Source organism: Dermacentor albipictus, chromosome 7 (genome assembly GCF_038994185.2).
Source record: "Dermacentor albipictus isolate Rhodes 1998 colony chromosome 7, USDA_Dalb.pri_finalv2, whole genome shotgun sequence".
Classification (NCBI taxonomy): domain Eukaryota; kingdom Metazoa; phylum Arthropoda; class Arachnida; order Ixodida; family Ixodidae; genus Dermacentor; species Dermacentor albipictus.
Window position 1 is genome coordinate 12,749,594 of NC_091827.1, and position 27,057 is coordinate 12,776,650.

Below are 27,057 nucleotides of genomic sequence, written 5' to 3' on the forward strand. Positions count from 1 at the left end.
CGAAATGCGAAAACACCCGTGTACTTAGATTTAGGTGCACGTCAAAGAACCCCAGGTGGTCGAAATTTCCCGAGCCCTCCACTACGGCGTGCCTCATAATCAGATAATCACGAAAAACCCCTTAATTTAATTTTTTTTATGCGCGTTAAGGTAACGCAACGTTAAAAGCCGTGCCGGTTCCCACTCAGACATTGTCGTAAGATAAGAGCGTCCACCGACAACCTCGCACACGTGCAGAAAGGAAAGCAAGCGCAAACAGTAAATGCAAAGTGACGGGAAACGGGCGTACTCGCCCGATGGCGTCACATCGGCCGCAGCTGTCGCTCTGTTCCGAACCGCACCGCGACTACTGCAGCTGCAACGCACTTCAGCGCGGTGATGTGGGCACCGGTTGAAAGAAGCTTCAGCTGATTCTATTCCAACTTAAATACTCGTGATGCGCATTTTGGAATCGCTGAAACGACGCGAACACGAAATTCGCCACATTGAATTAGGAGCAACCGTTTAAGTGCACCAGCTGCTGGGAAAAAGCTTTTTTTTTATGCGAATGCACCAAATGGTCCAATGAGCGAAATAAAAGCCGCCGGCGTCTGTAGCAGCGAAACGGCACCTAAATGTCCATTGGCTGCGACGTCACACGAGGTGCTGGCCTCAACAGGTGGCGTTGCCTCGACGGAGCTTGATGGCGCAACCCACCGCCCCGTTCCAAAGGGGACGCTCATAACATCCATCCATCCAGAGCGAACGAAAGGGAGCTGCCCCTGCTGGCTTACCAGGCTTTCCGTGAGGGCATCACCATGTCAACACCACGACGCCTCGTCACCCTCGCTCTGGGAAGCCTGAGTTATCTGCGCGTTCGGCGCAATTAGCTCTCGCCTGCGTTCTAACTTCGCCTCGGTAATCGCTATAAAGAAATTAATGTATGCAAAAACAGAAAAGAAATCCCAAATGAAAAGCGTTGGCGGTAGTTAGTTTCGAACCTACGACCCGACGCTCAGAAGCCGATTGTGTGTGTGTGTGTGTGTGTGTGTGTGAAAACATTTATTGTAATGAGGTCCGGAGGCTCGGCTTCTTAAGCCAAGGCGGGCCGCTCCCACGTTGGCACTGTCAGGCCAAGCCTTTCAGCGACATCATGGGCCCTCTGGACGGCCCTTAGTTGGTCCTGAAACAATGGGCTTTGTCGTGCCCAGTGGAATAAACCAGCGCCTCCGTTGCCAAGCGTCTCAACGCGCTCGCTTGCCCGCGAGTAGTTCAGAGCTCGAAGGATCGCTCAGCGGCGTTCATTTGGATATTAATGCTTTCGCATTCACAACTCATAAGAAGTGCTTACGTGCCCTCGGATTTCTTTTTTTCCCGCATGTAAACTTAAAGATGTCATGCATGGAGTTTACTAATTTCTAACCAAGAACACTTTTTAAGATTCCGTTAATTGCGTCGAGTATAACATCGAAAACGAACAAGATTGATAGACGTCGCTTTTAAACGCATGCATGATTTGTAGAGAGCAAAAACAACGGGGAATCAAGGGGCTCACATTTTTATTAGATACAGACACAAGAATCCAGCAGGCATTTAACCTAAGAAAAGTGTAGCGGAAAGAAATTGCTCTTTTTTTTTTTTAGTGGCAACTCTAAGCAAATGAAAAACATGTGTACCAACAGTCAACTTGCGCCGTTTGGAACCGAACCGACATTTTCTGCCTTAGGCGTACGTTGCTTTGCCAGTTGAGCCACGGCGGCAACCCAACGAAAGCTTTCTCTTTTAACCTGTACGTGTAATGTTGGGCTCGCATCAAGTTTCAAAGCTGTTTCAATTTAAAGCAAAGCTTTCTTTACCTAGCCCTCCACTCTACCTCGTCCGTCCGTCGGTATCTCGCATATAGAGTTCTCCAAACCGGATTACAAGCAGGGAATTGAGCCACAAATTACTGCCAGCGCGCCAACCTGTGTTTTGCGCTGTTAAAACACTAAATGACCGCACGTAATGCCAGTTCAAAGGTATCTCTAATACTGCCTCATATTCGACGGTCGCTGATTTTCTATCGACAGTCTATCTTTATGCCCACTGCGGTGGGCATAAACCTGCGATCTCCAATTACCACTGTCTTACCCTAGCTGATTCCTACTTGCAGCTGCAAATTTCCTAATTTGATCACCCGATGTAGTTTTCTGCCGCCCTCGACTGCACTTCTCTTCCCTTGGCACCCATTCTGTAACTATAATGGTCCACCGGTTACCTCGCCTACGCATTACTCGACATGATGCTTTTTAGAGCAAAAACTCAAAATGTCCTATCAATGCCTGTCAATGCCCACCCTTTACCTTCTGCCCCTGTAATCCAACTGCGGTGAACGCCTCAAGATCCAGCATCTGAACCACATGATTTATCCTCCCCCTCACAAAAAAAAATTAGCACTGAAGAGGCACTAGCTCTGTGGCTCATCCTAACACAACCCCAAACCTACACAGATACAGCAAAATGTACCGGCTAACATATCGCGGCATGTGCCCATGCTGCGGCGACACACGCTATGCACTCTTCCCCATCTCGTGGGGGTGCGGGAGATAAACCTCAACGCTCACAGACGCCTTGCACGTCATTTGAGCGGTGGGAGCTCGTACAGCTGATCGGCGATGCCCTGGCGGGCTAAGAAGCGACAATCCAGCAAATTTGTCGAGCAGCCATGGCCAGTGGTGTCCTGGAATGAGGACACTATCCACTCGGCCCCAAGAGCAACGACCTCGATGGTTGACATACATGTTTACTTTCTCTCTCTCTTTCGAGTCTTCTTTTTTACCGTTTGAGGGAGCATATAAAAACATATACTTCAAAAACGCAGACACCAACTGCCTGGTCGGAGGCCCGTAGGCTGCCTGCCATAACGCGTCACTAAAAGCGGCGATATCAACAGTTACGTGAATCATATCTCAAGTTACGTTGGTCGATCAGTCAAAGTTCACGTTTCCAAAGTCAATCACGAGGCGACGGTCGAAGTGTCCGCGCACGTTCGGCTCGTATCGCTCGTCGAGACCACGCTTGTGCGTGTGACACATGCACGCACGATGGGGGGTCCAGCTCTGCAACGATGTCGAAGAGATCATCATCACAGCACGCCCCCTCCCCCCACCCCCGGGCTCAATGGGTGTCGTTAAAGTGCCGAAACACGGCTCGCGCAAGCGGGTAGCTTTCGGAACCGCACAGAGCGCCGAAGTCGTCCCACTGCGGGTTCCAGAGTCCCACGCAGGTGGCCGACACGTTATCGTGCAGGCGCTCCACGAAGGCCGCGAGAAGCCGGGGCTGCGTGTACGACACCCAGCTGTCCAGCTTCGCGGCGACCACGCCGAAGCTCAGCGCGAGCGTGGCGTACGCGGCCACGAGCTGGCACGACTCGAAGTAGGCCATGCGTCCGGGCTCTCCGGTGACGTTGCCCTCGACTCCGGGACCCAGGGACTGCTCGCTGGGTGCCGGCGTGTCGTCGGCCACTTGCGCCACCTGGCAGCAAAAGCGCGAAATATGACAGGTTAAGAAATGTGTCACACTTAGGCAAGTTTGTTACAAAGGCATCGGACACTTCATAGCAGGGAAGACAAGAGAATGGCAGGGCGTTTATTCGTGCGTGTTCCAAGTCTTCCTAATTAGCGAGTAAATATGCATTGTACAGTCAGTCATGTTTAATTATACCCGCCGTGGTAGCTTAGATGGTTGTGCCGCTGATCCCAGCCTCGGCGGCCACATTTGCATGCGAGTGCAATGCAGTTGCGTTCTTGTACTTAGATTTAGTTCAAGAACTCCAAGTGATCAAAATAAACCCGGAGTCACCCACTACGGCGTGTCTCATAATCCGATTGTTGTTTAGTTACGTGAAATCCCAGACATTAACTGCTTTTAATGTTGAATTGTTGCGCTGAAAAAAATTACCAACTCGATGTGTAGAATGGTCGACTGTTCAAGGCAATGCTTGAGGGTGGTGCATGTCCGGATATTCCGCTCTCGCAAGGGCACAGTCGCCTACGTTTGCGAGGGTTATCTGTGATTGGTCGCTCCCACACCTTTCCACGCACCTGCCGCAGCCACTTGCAGCTAAGGCGCCAGCAAAGTGAGACACGCACACACAGGAGTGTTCCCATTAAATGTGGACCGCACTGTACACGCACAAGTCCAGTTATGTGACTGCAAACATTCAGAAGAGATAAATTTTCTTTGACCATTGCTGTCGGAACACGGCATGTCAAAAATCCCGTCAAAAATGAAGGTGCCGTGCGCAAAGTGTTCGTCTGTAGCAACGCGGAGCATACCGCAATGAAGTTTAGACACACGTTGTGCAGATCCATCTAACTGGCAAAAAGCAAATCGCGGAAACGACTGTGTACACTTCACTTGAAGAGAATATGAAATCGTGATATACATTGCCTACAACGGGTGTATAACGCCTCCCGGACGCTCATATTGAGTAGTTTCCTACGAATGCTACAAATACAGCTTAAACTGCAGCCATGGCATGCCACCCACCCCCTTATAAGGAGGGCAAATTGAATTTACAGCTCAAGTGAGATTGTTCCAATGTTTACGAGGGTTTCGCAAAACGCATACTCAGAAAAACATTGTAGCGTATATTACGGCGGTATAGGGAAAACACAGAGAAGGCCGGGAATGGAAATTCAAGAAGATGAGCAAAGCAAGAACAATCTAAAAGCAGGAGCCAACGCTTCGCCAAGTGGGCTTGTCTTATTCATGGCGACATACCCCAGCCACCACAACAAAATTGGGCGGTATGTAATATATCCGCTTCAGATGTATTATTAAGCGCAGTTGACAAAACTGTGCTATTGTTTATGATTGCTAAGTTACAGCGCTGTAAACTTCATAAATGCGTGTTTATCTTTTTTCTCAATTTTTCGACGCAGAAATATGTATACGGCCTAAATTAAACATTCTCTTCCCACAGTCACTAAATCGTATCTTTTTTTTTTCATTTAAATACAACAGACCTCACTGAAATCGGTAGGATGAACGCTTAGAAAGATTGCTTTCTTCCTTCCCGTGCATTCATATAGATGAGCTACCAAGCTAAACCTATACCCCTAAGCCTATAATATTTCCGTGCACAATCCCCATAACTTGCACCTTATCTTGTTTTAACATATAATTTGGTGCCACATTTGCTTCTCATAAGACACCAGGAGAACTCTCCAGACGTTTCATATAATGAGAAGAGGAGTGTTTAGCCCCTAATTACCTTACCGGCCTAATACCGCTAATTCCCTGATATGATCCAAGGAAGTCTTCGCGCTAGAACTGAAAATTACTCATTAGCACGCTTTTAACGATACTGGAGATGCAAAAAAAATGTGTAGAAACTAAATTATCCGAGTGGACAAAATCATTTGGTGCCTGAAGGGAATAATAATTCACGGCCGGCAGTGCCAGGAACCCTTCAACGTTACAACTGGAATTCAAGCGCGGCACATGTTATACCTTAAAGGTATAAGTGTCGGCCGGCAGCAGGTAACAGGCGCTTTGACCAAGTCCGGAGCTCTTCCCAGCGCCAGGCATAAAGTAGCGGGTGTAGAGCTGCCATAGTTGGTTCAATGTTGACTCGCTGAAGTAACTGCAATAGAAACCATCCCAGTCACTGCACAGCAATATTTAACCTCACTAGGGTGACAGTTTGGTCTTCTTGGCGATACATTACCAGCGGTAGGTGTAGCACGTTGAGGACGAGGACACGGGTCACTGCTGTCACCTCCTTCCTGTCCTGTCAGTTTTGTCGCTTTCGTCCGCAACGTGCGACGTCTACCAACAGTATTTTACGATCGCCAAAAGCTAAATTTAGCTACAACCACCTGACCGAGGAGAGTCGTTCACAGACTTACAACGTTCCATGGAGGGTAGTTTGCATTTATATTTGTTTCGTGCGGAAACATGAGCTATTAAACATACGGAGCTGCGCGTTCTCGGTCATGCGTCGCTTCCGGCGAACGGTAATCGCAATTTTTTTTTAGTTTTGTCATGAACACGTTCCTTTTTGCGCACATTTCGTGACGAATCCATTCGGATTTCATACGTGAAATCTTACGCGGAGCTTGCTTCATGCCTACACTGTCTGAAATCCGGCGAGGAGACCAAGGGCATCCGAGGGGCTCGATTATTCGTTATGGTAAACACAACGAACATTGTTGTGTTTCATTGAAGTGTATTGTAGGGACGCCACTCTCGGCCGCTGCGCAGGCGTACAAGGAAGAAGAAAAGTCTCGAGGACAAGCGGTGCGCTGGGTCACCGATGCTTCCCAAATAAATGCGGCCACGGTCGCCTCACTTGTAAGCTTCACATATTGGTAACCTCGGACGGTGACCCCAGTGGGCTCCCAACGAAGCAAAACCTGTGGCAGGCCTTATACTGTCCATCTCTTGCCCACCAATCTGGGCCAAGAACTGCCGAAAATGAGTGAACACTCATACAGCGAGCTAGAAACATTCGTCGTCGCAAGGTATGGCCACCCCTCATAGTCACCAGCCACGACGTCACCTTTCCCGACGGGCACGCACTCTATAGCACTGCAAGTGAGGAGAATTCTGACAGCAAGACTACTGCAAAGCACACTTGCTCATGGAATTTTTGCTCTGATGCGTTGTCGATGCCTTGCCGCCTCCTCCGGCCTCAACCTTCGACCACACGTCGCCACTGTGCTGCATCACCCAGTAATTTTTTCTGTTGTGGCAAACCTCTATAACAACATGCCACTCTCCGTCACACAGACAGGAGGAGCATTCTGCAGCTCTGTGGAAGGCGCCAGCAGCCAGAAAATTACAAGCGCGGCGTTGCGCGGACGGAGTCCATAGTGCATACAACCCAAGCCACTCAATCCGCTCGAGCTTCCTTCTGCAAGCGCATCACCACGGAACAACTCAGACGCACAGCTTGTCACCGAGCACATGGTCGCGACCAACGACGGTCGTGGAAGTTGCAAGCAGTGCGTGTTCCCACCATTGTACCCCTCACCTGCCGCATCCTCGCCAACGCCAGGACATGCCAGTTGCGTTGCGGGCTGCCACATTCAACATATTTAGTACGACGTACATGCGCCAATGCCATTCGCACCAGCCAAGGTATGTTCGGTCTCGGAAGCAGCACCCGTCTCAGCTGCAGCACGTGACGCTACGAGTTGCAACGTGCAAAATATGTGTGGCCAGATGAGCTTCAGCACCTCGCGCGCGCACGCGATCAAACTTGCGCGTAGACTGCGAAACTCTTGAGATCAACCTTATGTTCGCGCGCAGATGAGTCGGCGGCATGCCACGAGAAACCAACCATTCGGCATAGCAGTCGGCTAACACCGACAATGGCGCAAAGTCCGCGACGCCAGTGCTACATGCATCAACTGAAGCGCCGCCGCCTCGCTCGAGGCACAACGAATGTGCACGCGAAATCATTGCCCTGTCGAACGCTCGATGCCCCTGCCGGACGTGTCCACGAACACCGCGAACAATGCTCCACTGCGAGACACGATGCCGCAGACATGCTCCAGTACCTTCTCCTGCCCTTGGCATGAACACATCGCCTGTGATATCGGTGTGCTGTGCTGTTTCAGCCGCTGTACCTACCGCTCCGTCAAGAAAGCGGCTACTAAAGCCTCCACCAAATGGCAGCAGCCAGTGCCGACAACCTGAACCTGTGCATGCGCGTTGGCGCCGCTTTTCCTGCAGTGTCTTTACCCTACTGCAAAGCCAGTGAAAAAGGTGCACTTGTCGGCATCGATACCCCACCATCAAGGCTTATAAGTGAAGCACAATCAAAGACCAGCTTTCCGAAGCCATCTTTCAGGCGGCCAGCACGTTGTCCCCGGACATCACCGTTCGTGCCGTACGTACAGGATGGTCAAAAGTTTCCAGGCGACAGCGTGCGCGAACACGTTGACTTCGTGCCCACGTGGCATGTCACGTATCGAATTATCAGAGCCCCAAGGTTGTTGTGAAGAGGGTAAGGGACACTGCCTCTTACCACACAAGGCTTCCGAGTGCCAAAATTACTCCAGGAACTCCACAACTTGCTTGAGAGTGAACGTTGTCGAATACGCTGTGGCCTGGGCACATTTGACCACTCCTGTACATGGCCTCGTGCACGCACATTTAGTGCATCCGTAAACAATCTGGATATCGCACTGCGTGCTACGGGAAGGGCACCTGTAATGGTGTAACTAACAGCCGCTGCCTGGGTGTACAAGGAAAAAGGCTATCGAGACAGAACGCGTGCTTGCCAGCGGCCAAGCTCCAACTCTGACACTTCCCATATAATGCGGCCGCGGTCGACTCTCTAGTGACCTCCACCACCTCAATAACATGGTAAACGGAAATTAAGGTAGACAAAAAGATAACTTGAAGCAGGTGGGTACGGAACTCGCATCTTTCGCAAAACGCATGCGCTGCTCTACAACTAATCTAACTCGGTGCCGTCCAGTCAAGTTTACCGTAAACTAAGGAAAAACCATAAGTATTAGTAAGGAGGCATTGTGCGCCTTTTATCATATAATGCAAAGAGGAACTTTTCGTACGTTCAGACAATTTAAAAACACGCTTTTTGTTCTGGGGTAGTACACTGGTACTTAAGGCACGTGACCAGACGTTTCGTGAGACCGCTTCGCTCGCTGCTTTTCAAACAGCGCTGTCAGCACTCCTTCGCTCCTGCCCCCGCAACTGTATACTAGCGCACGAGCGCGCACCTGATCGTGGTCCCCTGGTACTTGCTGGGCGGCATGTCGGGTGGCAGGAGGAAGAGCGAGGTAGGCCCCAGGCTGGCCGCCAGCTGAGTCAAGTCCGGCCCGACGGCGTCCTGTCGCAGCGCCACTCCCAGCGTGAGGCCCACTAACTGCGACAGCCTCTGCTTCAACCAGGCGAGCAGTTTGGGCACGCGCTGCCAGCTAGCCGCCGATGAGGTCTCCGGCCAACGGAGCACCACGCCAGTGTACGCACGCTCCTGCAGAAGGACGGCGATGTCAACAAACGCCAGGTCGAACGACGCTGGGGGCAAACTGCCAGCCAGTTATAGTCAACTGAGACAAAACAAGATGCAAGAAGCACAGAGGGCGAATTCTACACAGCATTTGTGCCGTGTACATTGTGTCTCTGGCTTTGCGTGCGTATTTTTCACTGGTTTTACAGCATTGCTGCTGTGTATGCTGCCGGTTTCAAATGAAATAAAATGCGAACGGTGGGTCGCGTGCCCGGAGCATGACTGAACGCATGCACAGTGCACGCCGTCGGGCTGCCTTGGCTATGGAGATGACGATGAATGCTCAATTGGCGATACTTATACGTTACTGCGATAGTCTCGCTTCTGTTTTCTTTGGTTGTCGTTTTCTCACCATGAAATCAAATAAAGTCAGATTATCTCCCAAAAACGCACATAAGCGATCCGGTCGTCGAAAGCGGGGGTAAATAGGCAAGAGAGCTATCGCTTTATTAGAACAGGCCGTACAACATGCCACGAAAGATCTTCAGCACCTTATACCAGGTTCCCACGACGTCGTCCAGTGTGCCCGCTTCCAGATTGTCAAGCAGGGCCTCGAACTGCGGCTCGCTGGTGGACGAGCCGTCGCCGAGCATCACGAGGGCTCGCAGGAACCGGTTGGCCTGCGCGCTCACCACGAAGCCGCGCATCAGCTGCTCCGGGTGCTCGGGCCCGGGCTCCAGGTTGGCGGCCAGCGAAGGGCAGCAGAAAAGCGCCACGCGGCACAGAGCGAACGGGAACAGGGAGACATCGAAGCGGATGCTGCTGCGCCTCTTGTGCACGGTGAGCCCTTTGGCGCCGGCGTGGAACACGCATGCGGTCCGGTGGTGGGGGTCCGTGTACCGCGGGTCGTTCGGGTTCACCGCCTGGAGCGCCGATGCGGGAGCGCGCAGTCGGTGCACGTTAATTAGGGGTGTCGACACAGCGGCACGACGAACACAAATCACATGACCGGCGCGCACTTTCGGCAGCACCTTACTCGGACAAACAAGTTGTTGCAGAGGCCATCGAAGACGAGTAAGCGAATAACCCCTTATACAGAGCGCAGAGATTCAGACGGAACGACAACCAACGTTTGCGAAGTATATGTACACCGCCCACAATAATAATAGCGTTTGGTGATGGCGGCACAAAATATCGCTGACGTGTCTTGGTAGACAGCGGGTGCGATAATAACGACAACGGTGTGACTATAGAATCAAGACGATGGGGACGATGACTGCTCCGGTAGCATGACCGAGACGGCACGACGACGGCACGATGATGCGGCGGCATTAGGACAATGACATGACACCGCATAACGACAATGACTTGACAATGGCTTGACAACGGCTTGACAATGGCTAGGCACCTCTGCTCGCTGCTCCACTTGTTTACTTCACGTAGGCTAGATATACCTCAGATACCACGCATTGCGCGAGCCGCTATAACGGAACCTGTGGTGAGCCGGTAAGAAGGCGAAACGGTGCATCTCGACAAGCGAACGGCAACCGTCAGCCCAGGCGGCCGGAGAAATGAGGGGCCTTCGTGCAAGCAATGACTGGTAGCGTGCGGGCCAGAAACACGTCGCAGCGCCACCACCGACCACACTGTCTGAACCTTCCGACGCCACACAAATCTCGCGCGTAACAGCGTGTGCGTCTCGGAGAACATTCCGCGGCGAACGCACCCCGCAGCTCGGTTGCACGAGAGCACGTGCCCTCAGCAGGTAAAGACCGGCTTGCAACCACGAGAAGACACGAGAGAGCCACGCAAAGCTATTAGCTTTAAATGGGCCCTAAACCACCCCTCGGGCCTGGTGAAAAAGCACGGTCCACGGATAGCATATACGCTGCAGCAAACATTTAGCTCAATGTTGCAGTCATGTGGTGGTGCGTGGGATTCGCAAACAGAGCGCGCTCACCTTTATTTGCAAACAACTCTTTTTCAAACAGGGGCCTCCTCCTCCCCACCAGTTTTCCGGCGACTTGAATCTGTCAAATTCAGGATGGTCATGTCATAGTCGGCTCCTATTGGCCGATAACTGCCAGATCAGGCCGCAGGCTCGTGTTACTCGCGCATCCGGTGAACGTATATGCGCCTGTGAGGTGCTGTTCCTATGGAGCGGCAGTGTCTGGTCGACACCTTCCATGTTGATAGAACGGGTTGTTGACGCTACGGCTGTCCCGCCACCGCTTCGCTGCCGTTCTAACGCAGCGGCAGGTACCGAATTTATCTGAAAGGTACCAAACGCGACTTCTGTTTCCTGGGCTCAGTAGCAGGAAACCCAGGCAATCTAATGGTGGGGCTGCCGATGGGGTCTCCTAGCGACCGACGTGGGACCCATCGGGGAACCGTTCTGCATGCTACCGATGTACGAGCACCATATATAGGAAACAGGCCCCGCACAGTAGACGTTACAAACCGCGGATCGGATAACCACTACCAGTGGACTTGGCGCCACACATCGACGCTGGTGAACGAAGGATGACGTTGAGGCGCAATGAGAAAGACGAAAATATGGCGCTCGTAGTACCTACACTCCTACCAGGTCCTTTTGAAAAAGTATCTCGGTGATATATTCCTGGGTGGCACAAACCTCGTTACAAGATGTTTTTGAGAGTTAAAAAAAGCTGCGGAAGGTTGAGGGCCCCTTTTATGTTCGCTTTAAAGGGACACTAAAGGTTACTATGAAGTCAGTTAACGTGATAAAGCAATGCTCTAGAACGTCTAAGGCGTCAATATAATCGCGAACAGAGCTTCAGTAACCGAGAAAGTGAGGTAAATGCATGACACGATTTGAGACTCCCCAGCGACATTCCGGTACTAGCCCGATGACGAAGGTACTGCTCATCATAATTTATGTCACTAGTACTCAATAACTCATATTAAAAAGGTCATTTCATTAGGTTATAACACAGAAGAAAATGCTACTTGTCTACTTCTGTTCCATTCTAAGAAAAAACATTTTGACGTTACCCTTCAGTAGTATGGGTGGTCGAAAGGTTTCATTTTCGCTCGACTATACGCGCTCGACTCTGCGCCGCGCGCGCTTCGGAGTTTAAGTTGTTTCGTTATCGCGTCATGCTGCGTTGGTTCTGCTGGCTCGCGAAACTTGCATTTGGAACAATCAGGGAGAATGCCACGTCCATGTGATGTCATGGGATACGTGAACGGTCCGCGGAACTTGGCCCAGGGCAGCTACAGCGGCGAGTCCAACGTTTCTTATCACTGTGTGCCAACGAATGAACATCTCCGTTCGAAATGGTTAAGCGTCGTACCTCTGCCACGGCGCGTTTGTCAAAGAGCCAAAAAGTGCTCAAAAGTGTGCTCGCTGCACTTTCGTCCAGGGGATTACAAGTTCAACGCCGACTTACTGAAGTCGTGTGAAGTGCATTTCAAAGCAATGCTTTCCCGTAGCGCTGTTCCGTTCGTCTTGCCTGCATTCTCCGAAGCGCAAGATGTTAGATATGGAGCTGTTTCCTGCGATTACTTCGAGTTCCCCAGACCACATCGGATTGCAGCACAGCTAATTGAGGAATGCAGAAGCAGGAAAGCGCATTCCAGAGGAGCGGCCGAGCAAACAAGTTTAAGGCAACAAGTTCACGTGCCAACAAGTTCGTGCGCCGCCGGGATTAGCAGGTGGGCATCCGACAATGGAGCATGAGCAGCCCTCCCCTTCTCCTCGTTAGAAGTGCATTGCCAGTCTGCGAGGCAAGACCACAGAGAGCCGCCAGGTGTGACACCGCGACACGGGCGCCTACCATTGGCTGAAAGTGGCGTCATCGGAGCGGACTCTCCCATTGGTCAAACATGACGTGACTTACAGTGCTCGAAGGGTTTATAAGAAGCCTTCCAGAGAGACCTGAGCATTCTGGGACATTCCCTGATTCCCTGATTCACCTCTCTCGAACTTCTTGCCGCGGGCCGCAGCGTCCGAGTTGCTGCCGGCCCGTAATGTCTGTACCACTGTTAATTGACGCTCACCTCCTTGTGACTAATGTAGAATAAATACTCCCAAGTTCATCCCGACTCCCGTCCTTCAACCCCTACATCTGGTTGGCAGCGGTAGGATCGCCTCCGAATGCATCAGGTGGTGGCAGCGCTACGGATAAACCTTCGTCGAGAGAGATCCTAAGGAACCGGGAAGAGCGAAGAAGAGAGAGCCTTCGTCGGAAGAGGTCCGAAGAAACTGGGAGTAGCGAAGAAGGAGCGAGCCTTCGACCCAGGGAGTCCGGAGGAACCGGGAACAGCGGACGAATGAACCGGATGGCAGGGTGCTGTAACCGTAAGTGAGCGCGTGGTTTTTTTCCTTATGATTCGCCAGACTCAAAGGTTGTGTGTTCAATTTTGATAGTTCTGGGAATCGGGAGTTTGTTGCATTGTGTGTTTGCACAAATTAATTAAGTAAAACAGTTTTAACCACCTGTCGGGGCAGCTGCCATGGATCTTAGAAGGTTGACGAGGTTAGACTTGTTGTTGGTGTGCGACGATTTGGGAGTTGAGGCGGACGAACGGATGAAAACGCCAGCTATCATAAAGGCGATTGATAGTGGCAATGATGATGAAAGCATTAAGCTTGCTTGGGAGGTGATACAGGAGCCACGGCAGCGTGAGCGTCGTGTACGTTTGCGAGAGCGTCGTGAACTTAGGAGTGAGCATAAGCGTGAAGAACGCGAGAATGAACGGAAGCAGGAGCTTCAAGAACTTACTCTTAGGTGTCAGCGTCACGAACGTGAGAAGGCACGCGAACGTGAGAATCAACGTAAGCTTGAGCGAGAGGAAAAGTATGAGAGAGAGAAGGCAGCACTGATCAAAGAAATACAGTATTGTGATCAGTTATTGGCACAGAGACAACGGCTGTCTGAGAATTCTGTAGGTAGTACAGAGCGAAAGAATGAGGAAGTGTCTAGCGGACTTTCGCCAAAAGCCGACGAGAAGAGTAGTGCCTGTGAGATTGGCTGCCGATTCATAAGTGAAGGGAAAAGGCTAGCTGCTAACGATGCCTTAGTGGCAACAGAGGCCGTTAAAGGCCGCAAGGAGAGCGACGAGGTGCTGTGCCAACAGATGACTGTAGAGACAGCTAGGCCAGCTGCGAACAAATTGGCACAGTTACCGCGTGGGTGCGTCGCTGTTAATGTTAGCGAGGTTGCTAGCGAAGGAAAGGGTACTTCTAACCCGACAGAAGCGAGCACCCATGTAGAGCCAGATGTGCGTGCAGAAGTGAAGTGCGAGCTGGACGATGCAGTTGAGAATAGTTCTCGGGATGGCGAGCTCCGTAGCTCACGAGAGAACAACTGCATTGTTCAGGGATCGGTGCGGCTCTCCGCCAGTCTAGATAGCCTAGATAGGGATGATTCAGTTATTAATCATTCGGACTGTGCGCGTGAGACAGCGATCGATACCGACGGGCTGTGTGCCGATGCACAGCGTGAGCTGGGCAATGTAGTAGAGGGCAGTTCGCAAGAGTGCGAGTTGTCTAACTCGAGTAAAGCCTGCTGCATTGTTCCAGAGTCGGTTGAGCTGTCCGCCACTCGAGGCAGAGAGAGTGTTGATTTAAGTGAGAATCACTCAGACTGTGCGGGTAAGAGACCGATCCGGGCCGACGAAATGTGTACTGGCCAGCACGAAGCACGAGAACGCGACAGGAAAGAGAGTTCGAGGAGAAAGCGCCGCAAAAAGAAGCGCCGAAAAGATCGGAATGCGGTAACTAATGTGGCGCCGCCAAGGATGGCGAGAACCCCAAATGGGCAGGGCGCGAGGAGAAGAAAGGTGCGGTCGTCACTGACGATGTTGACGCATCCTAAACGTTCGAGCCACAGGTCAAAGGGGGACCGCGAAGAATGTTCTGCACGGACGCGGACAAAGGGCACGGGGCTGTTAAACTCCTCGTCGTTCCGCAGTTCTTTTCATAGCTCAGCGTGCAGTTCGAAGAAACGCAAGGTGGCAGGACGAGACCAGGTGGGGAGTAGCGACGCGGTCAATCGAGTTCGTGTTGAAAGCGGGGCGCGGGGACGCAAATTGGCAGGAGACCGTAACGTCTTGGGGGAGCTGATAGTGAATCAGCCCTTTTGTGCTTCCTCGGCAGCCAGAGTAGTTTTCAAGCCGCGACCAGCTCGGGGACGGCTCAGAGTATGAGTCAGACATAAGCGTTTGAAAAGGGAGGCCAAGAGAGCTTCCGTAGAAGTAAAACGTGTTATTTTGTTTTAATTTTGAGCATCGGAAAATTTTCGAGATTTGAGACTAGAGTTTCTTTCAATGTAAAGGTATGAGCTTTGTTTGTGTTTTCGTTCGAGAAGCTCGAGATTTGAAAGATGCGTTTGTGTAAACATGTAGTCTCGCGAGATGCTCATTAATAAGTAGATAGGCTTTTTTTTGTGTGTGAGTAACCTGAAGGTCAAGGTTATCGTCGAAAGGCCTATGGCAAAGCGCGTGTGTTATTTAACCTTCTTTCTTTTTAAGTATTTTTGAATTTTGCAAGGTTAAGCGCGTAGGTTTTCAGTGAGTGCATGATTTGCACGGAGAAGCGTTCTTAGTTCCATTAGCGCGTGTCCTGTGTGGACGGAAGGAAGCAGACTTTATGACTGGGTTGCTAGTGTGTGTGGAGGGCAGCCGTATTCTGACTTCTTTTGTAAGCGTGCGTGGAAAGAGTTAGTAGAAGACGCATCATTTTAAGATTTCTGCGGAGTGTGTAAGTCCTGCAAGTTTAATTGTTCGTTTATGTCACGTGTCCTGTAGGACTTTCAGGGAAGAAACGTGAGTAAGCGTAAATGAAAAGTTTGCCTACAACGCAAGTACGCGTTCTGTTTAGTGACCACAAGGCTAGTGCGCTTGTGATTACGTACTTGTGAGGTTGACCAGATTGTTCAGTGGCACCATTACGTGCGATAAGTACGCCACTGCGATAGATTGGAAACATGCTGTTCGTGTAGTTAGGCCACTTAAGTTATGGTCGGCTGTTTTCATTTGTTGTTTGCATCGTCAACGACCCTTTTGTTTTGCAACAACAATAATAGTCTGGTCTTGTGGGCAATCGAGGAGAAATGGATAGCTGTTTGGAAGGGTGGTTGGAACTGTTTTGTCAAAATTGGGGAAATAAAAGATCAGGGTTGATTTTGACTCAGTAATAGCCTGGCGAGTCAGGGGTGAAGAGCCCGCGCTTACGCGTGGTGCAGCGCTGTGTTGTTTGGTTTGTTTGACGTATGTTCTCCAGGGCCCAGGATCCCGAGGGTTGTCAAACGAGGCTCGACCCCAGTACCCTGCAGCTTCTTTCAGCGTTCCTCATGGCCAGCGAATTGAGTTCACCGGCCATTCAGAACAACCGGGGCGAGGACGAGCTGTTAGATATGGAGCTGTTTCCTGCGATTACTTCGAGTTCCCCAGACCACATCGGATTGCAGCACAGCTAATTGAGGAATGCAGAAGCAGGAAAGCGCATTCCAGAGGAGCGGCCGAGCAAACAAGTTTAAGGCAACAAGTTCACGTGCCAACAAGTTCGTGCGCCGCCGGGATTAGCAGGTGGGCATCCGACAATGGAGCATGAGCAGCCCTCCCCTTCTCCTCGTTAGAAGTGCATTGCCAGTCTGCGAGGCAAGACCACAGAGAGCCGCCAGGTGTGACACCGCGACACGGGCGCCTACCATTGGCTGAAAGTGGCGTCATCGGAGCGGACTCTCCCATTGGTCAAACATGACGTGACTTACAGTGCTCGAAGGGTTTATAAGAAGCCTTCCAGAGAGACCTGAGAATTCTGGGACATTCCCTGATTCCCTGATTCACCTCTCTCGAACTTCTTGCCGCGGGCCGCAGCGTCCGAGTTGCTGCCGGCCCGTAATGACTGTACGAATGTTACTTGTCGCTCACCTCCCTGTACATAATGTAAAATAAACCCTCCCAAGTTGGGTTTCCATCCCGACGTCCGTCCCCCAAACCCTACAAAGAACAACTGCAGGTCGAAGGCAGGGCGGTGAGTGCGGAATTTGGTTCTCACGAAGGAAAAGCTACAAATGTGCGAATATGTACAGCCATGACATACAGTTGCCGTCGTGGTAGTACGCAACGACGCCGGCTGCGCGAGCCCTCAGCAGCGAGGTCACGTTCATCAGTGCTTAAATCGCTGAAGTCGAACCCAACATCGAGAGCCAGTGTATCGTTTTCAGGGTCGTCCATTGCAACGAGCGTCAAAGTTGGCGTCCTAAAATAAAAAACCAGCTTATCGACGCGCGCTTTCCCTTCCGCTAGCCACCATAGTTCCGCTTTTGCGCTGCTGTCCAGGGGCGTAGCCAGGGGGGGGGGGGGGGGGGCTTATGGGGCTTTTTTTCAACTAAAATTTTTTCGTGCTGTCATGCGCCGCCGACCAAAAGAACTCCCGGCGCCGGAAACCATGCTCGATTATGTCTAGAATGCCCTGAATTCATGCTCGAAAAGACATTTTAGACATTTTAGCGTGAACATAGCGAAATCGGGCTGCATTTCGCCGAAACGCCCATGCATCGGGAGTGACATACCGTAAGGCAAGGAGCCCCACCGAGCACAAAATTTCAAGGGCGTTTTGATGGCGAGAGGGCTCGTCTCGGCATCTCGTGGAGGCCGCGGAATCTACCGAGCACTTGGATTTCAATTCTGAAACTTTGTGGGTATAAAGTTCTCATAACATTTTGATGCGAAAGGTGCATTGACATTTGCAAAGTCGTGCTTTAGATTTTCGATTCCGGAATTTTGTGGGTTTAATGCTGTTGTAAACATTTGACGCCAAAGGTGCATCGACCTTTCTAAAGTCGTACATCGGGCCATACAACGAGACAAACCAAATCAACATACTCTCAGACAAGTTGACAAAGCACGCAGCGAGGTCCGATGAGACAAAGCGTTGTGCTGGTTCATTTGTGCCATCAGGTCACAGAAAAGAATATGAATTTTTTTTCACCTGCGCCAAAGCATCCATGTCAAGACACTAAAGCCACCATTGTAACTAAGTTCTTATTTATTTTTCTGCCTAGATTTTTATTCGCAAGGATACATTAAGCCTCTTTCTCATCTTTTCTTTTTGTTCTCGCAACCCGCGGGCTGCCAATCCAGCCAGAGCGCATGCGTTTTTCTCGTGCTGCATCGACAACCGCGCGGCGCACATGGATGCGCATTCGTTTTTCTCTGGCCGACTGCCTTTTCACCTGGCAGAGTTTTGGACGCTTTCTGGCTAGCAGACGAGAAAAAGAAACAATGCATAGTCGCTCGCCGCCAGCATTGCGGGGACTCGACGGATTGCAACGCGTTCGCTTGTGTGCGCAAGGGAGAAAAGCGGGGAGGAAGCGCGCCGCCTTCTGTCGCACGCGATACATTTTGGGAGTGGAGGGAGGGGGGGGAGTGCTGTGATCTGTGAATCTGTGGTTGCGCAACCTGTTTATTTGCCTTGTTTGACGCATTATATATAGTGACTTTTTCTTAGGTACGTAGATTTATTGGAGACTTATACGTATATTTAAACATCTTGTTGCGAGGTTTTCTGTATATGCGCAGTGAACTTTGTTTCCAGTGCCAATTTTTGCCCTGTATCACACTGTATCTTCACATATTTATTTACCTTGTATCTTCGCATTTCTAATGTACGAAGGCGAGTCAAATGAAAGTGAGACAACCCGCCCCGCGCAATAATTGTTCGATTCATTATTTTCGAGGCATGCGCGTAGCACATACGCATCTTATTTACAAGTGACATGCAGAGGTGAGGTTAAATGTTCTTTAATGTTCTCATACACTGGGTTGAACAGGGTTACGTGACATAATGGACACTCCAAAAGTTGAACAGCTTGGTGTCGTGAGGTTTTTGACAAATGAAGATGTTTCCCAAAAAGAAATCATTCGCCATATGGCTGCCGTATGCGTTGAACATTGCGTTTCATTGGCCACTGTGAAGCATTGTAGCAAACTGTTCAAAGAAGGACATGAAAGTTACAAAGACGATCCATGGCCGGGCCAAAGCCACTGTGCAATCATCATCCAACACAATTGAAAAGGCCGTGGTTGCTCAGTGGCTATGGTGTTGGGCTGCTGAGCACGAGGTTGTGGGATCGAATCCCGGTCACGGCGGCTGAATTTCGATGGAGGCGAAATGCGAAGACACCCGCGTACTTAGATTTAAGTGCACGTCAAAGAACCCCAGATGACATTTTGTCTGCAGTTGTGATCGCGGATGACTCATGGTGCCGCTACTACTAGCCTGAAACACTACGGCAAAGCTTACAGTGGAAGCATTTGAATTCACCACTCCCAAGGAAAACAAAGGCCGTCATTTCAGCCGGAAAAGTGTTGACTTCTTTTTAGATCGTTAGGGGCCATTATTGATCGAATTTTCTAAACCTGGAGAGACTCTAAATCGTTTCAGATATTGTAAAAGGTCGGATCGGCTGCGTGTCGTAATCAAGAACAAACGACGTGGAAAATTGAGCATTGGGAACATGTTGCTTCACAACATTGCCCGTTCCTACGTCGCTGATGTGGTTAATACGAAACTGGCAAAGTTCAAGTGGGAAACGTTGCAACATTCCTCATGCAGCCCAGACCTGTTTCCTTGCGTCTTCCACATTGGGTAAAATTTGAAAAAAAAAACTGCTCAAGGGAACCAGATTCGTGTCGGAAGATGACATGTAGTCATTTACAGATTTTTGAGGCAGCAACCCAAGGAGTTTTAGGAGACGGGAATTACGCGACTCGTTAGTAGGACAAGTATCTAAAAACTCATGGTGACTACTTTTAAATAAAGTACCCCGTTTATCATTTATTCGCATTGGCTCACTTTCATTTGACTCGCCTTCGTATATTTTGCAGAACTCCTGCTTTTTTACATGTGCTCTCTGTTGCGACTATAATTTCGGAGCAATTGCTCGCAATACACGAGCGGTGACAGCTGCTCCCGCGCAATACATTCCAACAAAGGAAAGCGTCATTGAGATTTTCCCCTGGTCCTTGCATATGTACGAAAAATGTAAACACGGTTGTTGAATTATATATATATATATATATATATATATATATATATATATATATCCCTCGACTAATTCTGTAAGGAGGAGGCCGAGCGGCAAAGTGAGCCCCCCACGAACGAAATTTCTGGCTACGCCACTGCTGCTGTCGGCTCTGTCTTCGCTCTGTTTCTTGCCGCGCGTTTGCGTTTTGCGCAGAAAAGCCGTAGCGCCGTCTACGGGTGCCGTTTTACTCACCGACGGCGCAACGTCACTATGAGACCACGACGTCACCACTCCTCGAGTGGAGGGCGGGTGATTTGAACTGCCCTAGAGGTACGCGGTCGCTTCAGAACGCATTTTCTCTTAAAATAAGTCTCTTCTTCGCATGAAACAAACGTTTCGAGGCTTCCGGGATGGTATTTCAGCAGCCCACGTTGACTTATTATTAACCTTTAGTGTCCCTTTAAGTATGGTTGACAGCGAAGTTATCGCAGCGAACGTACTAGTTATAAGAAAGAACGTGCCACCGCGGTGACTAAGCGCCTACGGCACTATGCCTTCTGTTGCTGAGCAGGAGGTCGGGGGTTCGATTACCGGCAAGCACCGGGTATCGATAGCACTCCAGATTCAAGCGAGCCATGAAACTGTTGCCCATTCCTGCACTGCTCGGAAGAAAGCGTCTTGTTTCCGTCGTAGCCCACGTGGCTGGCGTCGGCAGCCCTTGTATTTAAGACGACGAAACAGGCGCAAAACCACCTGGCTGGCACGCGGATGCCAATGCCTCTCTTTTCGCAGAATGAGCCGCCCCACCGACGCCTAAAACATGGTGTCCTCCAAAAGTGCGCACGTGCCTTCTGCACGGACTCCGGCAGTGCCCCGCCTCCGGGCGTGGTGGCTCTCCGGTAGATGGGCACCGGGGGCTCGGTCTCGATGTCCCCGCCGGGCGCGCCCGTGTCCTCCTCGGGTGGCGTTGCTATAATGACCATGCCGAAGTACTGCAACAGGAGCACGGTGACGAGGACAATGGTGAGCATCGCGGCGGACATGAAGAAGAAGAACTTGGCCAGGGAACCCGGGAAGGCGTCGGGGCGGTCGCGTTCGTTGGCGGCCGCCAGATGGCGGTAGAACCGGTACTGCATCGGCGGCGGCAACTTGTCCGCGTCCAGGTTGTTTGGGTTCCCGTCCAGCACGCTCTGCCCGATGAGGGACGAAGAAAGAAATTTGGTCACTAAAATACTGTGACTTGCACCACTTGTCGTTCAGAGGTTACACTGACGAGCAATAATTTTTACCTTGCTGACTCCCGCTTAGTTGATTTCTGTGTCGGTGAACGTGGACTGCATCGTATTCTAAAACAATCGAAACCTAAACTTGGCAAGTTTCTGTACCCTTTACTGGCTTCCGAACGGCCGAAATACCAAGAAATGCCTTGAATTCCATGACGTCACAGCCAAATTCTAGAAATTTTACCTTTCGGCCTTCGTTTTCTCGTTCAATAGGTGGCAGCACCGTCGGTGCGTTGTTTGCTGGGCTATAAAACCCACTTTTGTTTGGTAACAAAGCGCTCCGATTGCAATAAAGTGATAACATATTGCCCTGCAATGCCACAGTTGCAAGAACTGCATTCCTACTATACGCAAACGAAGAAAATGCAGTTTCTGTTCCGGTACATCTCTGGTACGTTTCGTCGGCTTGTGTTCTGCCGATTCTGTTGTAGCTCTTGTTAAGCAACTAAACTGTGTTATTCTGGAACTGGTGAAAGGAGCTAGTTCTTGCGACTCAACTTCACCTCTTCAAGCATGCATAACGTTTACGTATTTTTCAGTTAAAACTGTCAAATAGTTTCTGCGGGCAGTTCGTGCTAAGAACCGCTCTCAGAAACCTGCCGCAATACAAGACAATTACCAAGTTTAGTTAAGGTACGGCAGTACGAGTGACTGCGCTGTGGCGTGATCGCCGTGTGGCTTCACGTGCAATTTTCGAGGTAGCAGCAGAAATGTAGCATTCCAGCACGAAGGGTGCTTTAAATTATTACGTGCGTGAGAATGATGCAAATACGTTTCAACTGTTTTAAGCAAGCAACCTCATTACGTTGGTTTATTTATATTCGAAAACACTGGCCGCCATCGTCCGTCAAGTTCATAACACCACACTAAAGTGCACATTATATTAGCCGCCAGCAACTCAGTTTTCCGACATCCTTTGTGTACTACTGCAATGTTACGCACGATCATCTTGTAATACTCTATTACCGCTTCCCTTTTGTAGTCTATGATCAAAGTACCAAAGCGCGAAAAGTCCCTTGCGAGGCAACATTGCGGCTTAGTGGGATACCCACGTAGTAAAAAGGCACCTCAGGATCCGCTGGTGCCAAAAAACGCGCACTCGCCAAGAATAAAATAAAAATAAGGAACCGACGTTTCGGGCCCCGTACGGGTCCCTTGATCACAATGAAGATGGAAGCATGAGCGCGCGGCTATTTATGGGTGAGGTGGCGCAGTGTTCGGGTGTATATCTCGGGAAGATTACCCCGCGTCCTGTTTATCGTGTGTCTAGTTGATTGGATGTAAAATGATTCTAAAAGCAAACGGGTAGATAAGTGTTTTTCTTTTGCGATGATGGCTGCCGAGTCCCAGTCAATGATGTGTCCGGTTAGTTCGTGATGTTCCGCCAGGGCGTTCGCTGCTGTGTGGCCCTTGGCGACGTCATTCATGTGTTTCAAGCGCCGTTTAAGATTTCCGCTCTCGCCTATGTATGACACGTCGCACTCCTTACAAGGTATCTTGCATATCACTCCCGGGTAGTCCGCGTGTTGCAAAGGGTCTTTTGCGCGTACCAGCTGTTGACCAATTTTACGGGAAGGCACGTGGGCTATTTGAACGCCGTAGCCCTCAAACATTCGTGCAGGACTTTTTGAACTTTTCATTTCTTTGACGGCATATATATATATACATATACATCCCAAAGAACTTTACACGCGAATCAAATGAGACATACAACATACAAATGACACAATTCAGCCCAAAATGTGCGATTCAGCCCTCAACAGCTCTTCAAGAAAAAGAAAACTTCATTTATAGACTACGTAAATTGGTGATAGTTTCGTGCGTGTCGCGCTGATTTCCGAGTGATTTTAGCAGTCATCCGACGGTGTCTGTCGCTGGAGTTAGCTTTCGGAAAGGGGGACTCGTTGTTGCTGCCCTGACAAAGACAGGTCTTGTAGAAACGTTAGCTCCAGCTACGCTTCATGTTCGGCCATTTGTTAATCACTTCAACTGTCAATATTTCCGGTGCAGATTTTTTACTTATTTCCTGTTTCCCTTATACTGGTACTACGGTATCTGATTTCACCGCGATCGTTTCTCGTATTCACTTCGGTGACTTGCAGGCGCACTGGGACCCGTGTCGCTACCAACTTCGGAAGTGCCAGGACAAGTACCGCGCACAGGTATGAGAATGAGCCTACCTATGCCTTTTTTTACAGTATATATATATATATATATATATATATATATATATATATATATATAGCTGTTAGAACCTCGCTGGGTTATAGCTGGGGGACAGAGGTGAGAGAGAGTGAAAGCAGTGTAAAAATAGCATCGCGCAGCATATCGACGGGATGAGGGTGGGTGGAGCCTAGCGGTGGAGGAGCGGTGCGGTGGGGACACAGGTGGTGTGACGTCATTACTCTCCCATAATAACCCGCGCGCTCGCTTCGGCGGTCGTCTTTCTCGCAGTGGAAAAAAAAAGAACATGAATGTCTATTTAAACGCCGCAGAGTGGTCCTTCGAGTTAAGGACTCCTCGCAGCCAAACAAGCGCGTTAAGACGCTTGGTGCGTTTTGATGGCGTGAGCTTGCGCGGACAAGAAGCGCGGGGAAAGAATTATACGTGGCTCTGCTATCTTAAACCCCAGAGACCAGCGGAGCTGGGGGAAGCCCAGCAAAAGTTAGACTAAGTATGCGGTTTGGCACTACTTTACTGGCCTTTCTCCAGCTCCACTGCTCTCTGGTGTTTGCGATAGCAAAGCCACGCATAACTTTTTTCACTGCTTCCCGGACCAGCCCGTGTTACAAACCTCACTAAATACCTTCCTTTGAAGGACACGTATCATGCAGAGGAATTATTATGTGCCTACCCACGCCCCTTTTTCTGCTCGGCCTCCAGCACCGCGGCCCGTGTCACAAAAAATAACCCACAAGAACCTTCCTTGCAAGGACACTTATCATGCACATGTAATTAAGATGCGCTATACCCATACATTTTTACGCTGCCTCCAGGTCCGGTCCACAATACAAACCCACAAAAACCTTCCTTGAAAGGACATGTATCATGCACAGTAATTGAGAAGTGCTATACCCAGGCCCTTTCTTGCACTGCCTCCAGGACCGCCCCGTGTTACAAACCCAGAAAAACCTTCCATGCAAGGACACGTGTACTGTATCTGTATACTTGTGTAAGCATGTATATGTACTTATTAAAGATATAAACTCAAACTGAAACTGACACGTATCATGCACAGGAATTAAGGTGGGTCTAAAACTGCTTTCTTCTTTTTTTTTTTTGCAGTGGGTCTAGCGCCGCGGCCCGTCTTACAAACGTACAAAAGCCTTCATTTCAAGGACACGAATCACGCACAAAAATTACGATGGGCTACACCCACACCCGTTCTTTACGCTGCCTCCTGCACTGGCCCGTGTTACAAACTACACAAAACCCTTCTTTCCGAGGACAGATATCGTGCGCATTTATCAGGATACGAGCCCACATTTATTTTGAATCGGCACCAAACATGAATGCTGCTGAATGTTTATTACTCCGCTATTACATTGGCTATTACAGGCTATTCCTACATTGGTGTCCTAGCCATGCGTCTTCTCCAACGTTACATTAATCAAGAAGCTTTTCTTGCCTTCTGCGGCTGTACTTGGCTTATTTCGTGCGTAATCTCTCGTATAATTTTTTTTATGAATTGCTATAATTGGTTCCTTCGTACTTGGTATTTTTGTTTCTTACTTATATATTGGGTTTACTTTCCGTTTGATCTGTATCTTTTCTCTAATTTATCTTACTTGTAACTATTACCAGTCCTGCTAGCGCCCGGAGTGGGGCCTGCAGTATATTACGAAGAAATAAATAATTCATAAATAAAGATACAAGCACACGGCGTGGGATTGGGGTGCTCTGGTGGGAGCGCACTTAACAAAGAAACGTGATTGCCGTTGAGAACACGACACTTCTTGCCTTCTGTTCATCTTCGAGCTGTTCGGGGGCAGCCACGGTGGCGGCTATATCGGGGGCCGATTTAGCCGCGGCTCGCGGCAGCGAGGAGGCGCGTGAGGGTGCCACCGAGCCTCGCGCCAAGGAAGGCCGGGAAGCAGGTCGAGAAGGCAGCTGCGATTGCTTCCGTTGGGCCCTACTTTTCCTTCCTGCACGCACACATATACGCGCGAAAATTACGCAGGTAATGTGGGAACGTCGCCTGGAAGATCTCATACACTTGTTCGCTGTGACGTCATGGGTTTTGGCGTCTGCTCGGACCCGGTTGAATTATCGGCAGGAAATAAGAACTGCGCCATAATCAAAAAGTGCCAAACACTGAACTTTATAACGTTTTACTTCTTCACATTTTACCGGAAGCGCGGAGGCGCAAACATGAACGGCTGGCACTGTGCAGCAATCTGCTGCGACAGCGCTCAACCAGACAAACGCTGGTGATATTGCAGTAACCAAGTATATTTAAGTTCGCTGCTGGTGTAAATTTTCGGCAGCGATATGATTACGCCGCTTGCGAAAATGTACACCAGCAGACACGATAAGTCACGCTTATCGGGCTTAGTGCCCGGGTCATATAGCAGTGGTCCTAAACTGTTGCAAATGCCGGATCCATAAAAAAGTCACGCTTACGGAATTTGTCTCGCGTCGTATACCAGCTGGTCGTCCTAAACTTGCACATGCCGGACCCACAGAAAAGCCACGCTTACCAAATTTTTCTCGCGTCGTATAACAGTGGTCCTAAACTGTTGCAGATGCCGGACCCATAAAAAAAAAGTCACGCTTACTGAATTCGTCCCCGCGTCGTATACTTGTGTATCCTAAACTTCTTTTCAAATGTTGGACCCATAAAAAAATTGTCACGCTTACGGTATTTGTCCCTGCTGTGCTCGTCGAGGTCGCTGTCTTCGCGTTTAGGCGAGACGCGGTACCACGACTTCACCCTCTTGAACATGGTCTCCCAGGCGCAGGTCAAGCGCCTTTCGGAGTGACGTCGGTTAAATCGCTTCGTCAGCAGTCTGATATGGCCAGAGTTACCGTACGGCTCTACAGTCCGGCTTGTTGTGCCTCTCGTCGCGATGGCACCAGGGTGCTCGCAGGTCAGCGTATTTGACGCCACTGGCTTCCGCGAAGGCTTTCGGGCCGAGACGTGTACCAGGCTCGTGTCGAATACCAGGCGTCCAAAAATGTCGCGAGGAGTCACCTCTCGTGCGAACGCGGATCGCGTGATTATGATGATGCTAGGCATTGGCGCGTACCCAGAATAGGTGGTGGTGGTGATGATAACGATCCCAGACAATGACACGTTGCTCGCAACAGGATATCGGCCAAGGAGAGCGGTAGAGTCATAAGAACACATGCAGGGGAATGGGGATAGTAGTAATGGTAAAAACGAAAATAATGACGAAGGTAGCAATTATCGATATTATTATTATTTTTATTATATTACACGAATGGTTACTTCCGAAAAGAGGAACGAGAATAAGAACGTGTGTAAGCAGTCTTCCACAGCGAAAAACAAGAAATTCAAAGAGGAAAAGGAAAGGTGTAAGGAAGAGAAAGAAAAGCGAAATCACGGAGGATCCCGCGGTCGGTAAACTTTTGTCGCCGGTTGTGCATTGCTACTTGCAAGGCAAACACGCCCATTACTGATGCCAACAGCCGAAGCCCCGAGGGATAGGATAATTTGTGAAGTCAAGGTAGATGTATATCCTTGGAATTACTGGCCCGTACCCAGTCTGACGAATTGGCCAAGAACCAGATAGGTCCAAGTACAAAATAAGAAGACAAAATTTTATATAGGTAAGTTAGAATCGAAAGATGAGGATCAGAGAGA

At 50.0% G+C, this 27,057-nt stretch overlaps 1 protein-coding gene and 1 long non-coding RNA gene across 2 annotated transcripts in view; one reads left to right on the forward strand and one right to left on the reverse strand.

Moving 5' to 3' along the window:
- Positions 1–27,057, forward strand: part of LOC135904435 (uncharacterized) — a 75,570-nt gene that overhangs the window by 44,628 nt on the left and 3,885 nt on the right. The window contains exon 3 of the long non-coding RNA XR_010565115.1: positions 23,333–23,392. This is a non-coding gene — a long non-coding RNA (uncharacterized lncRNA). The remainder of the gene's footprint in view (positions 1–23,332; positions 23,393–27,057) is intronic.
- LOC135904432 (uncharacterized) lies at positions 2,752–26,435 on the reverse strand. The gene is made up of 7 exons (XM_065435236.1): positions 26,091–26,435; positions 25,191–25,375; positions 20,796–21,137; positions 9,499–9,870; positions 8,718–8,971; positions 5,476–5,608; positions 2,752–3,492 (listed from the first exon to the last, which is right to left on the reverse strand). The coding sequence occupies exons 1-7, from the start codon at positions 26,173–26,175 to the stop codon at positions 3,136–3,138; spliced, it is 1,728 nt and encodes a 575-aa protein (XP_065291308.1). The 5' UTR covers positions 26,176–26,435; the 3' UTR covers positions 2,752–3,135.

Bases quoted from the DNA above. Each gene is read 5' to 3' on its own strand.
- LOC135904432 (XM_065435236.1), bottom strand. From the start codon at position 26,175: ATGTTCAAGAGGGTGAAGTCGTGGTACCGCGTCTCGCCTAAACGCGAA. The intron at 9,871-20,795 runs GCACGTGCGCAC...TCGGCGCTCCAG, and splicing joins TGCCGGAGTCCGTGCAGAAG to GCGGTGAACCCGAACGACCC. The intron at 3,493-5,475 runs GTATAACATGTG...TTTTGCTGCCAG, and splicing joins CCGACACTTATACCTTTAAG to GTGGCGCAAGTGGCCGACGA.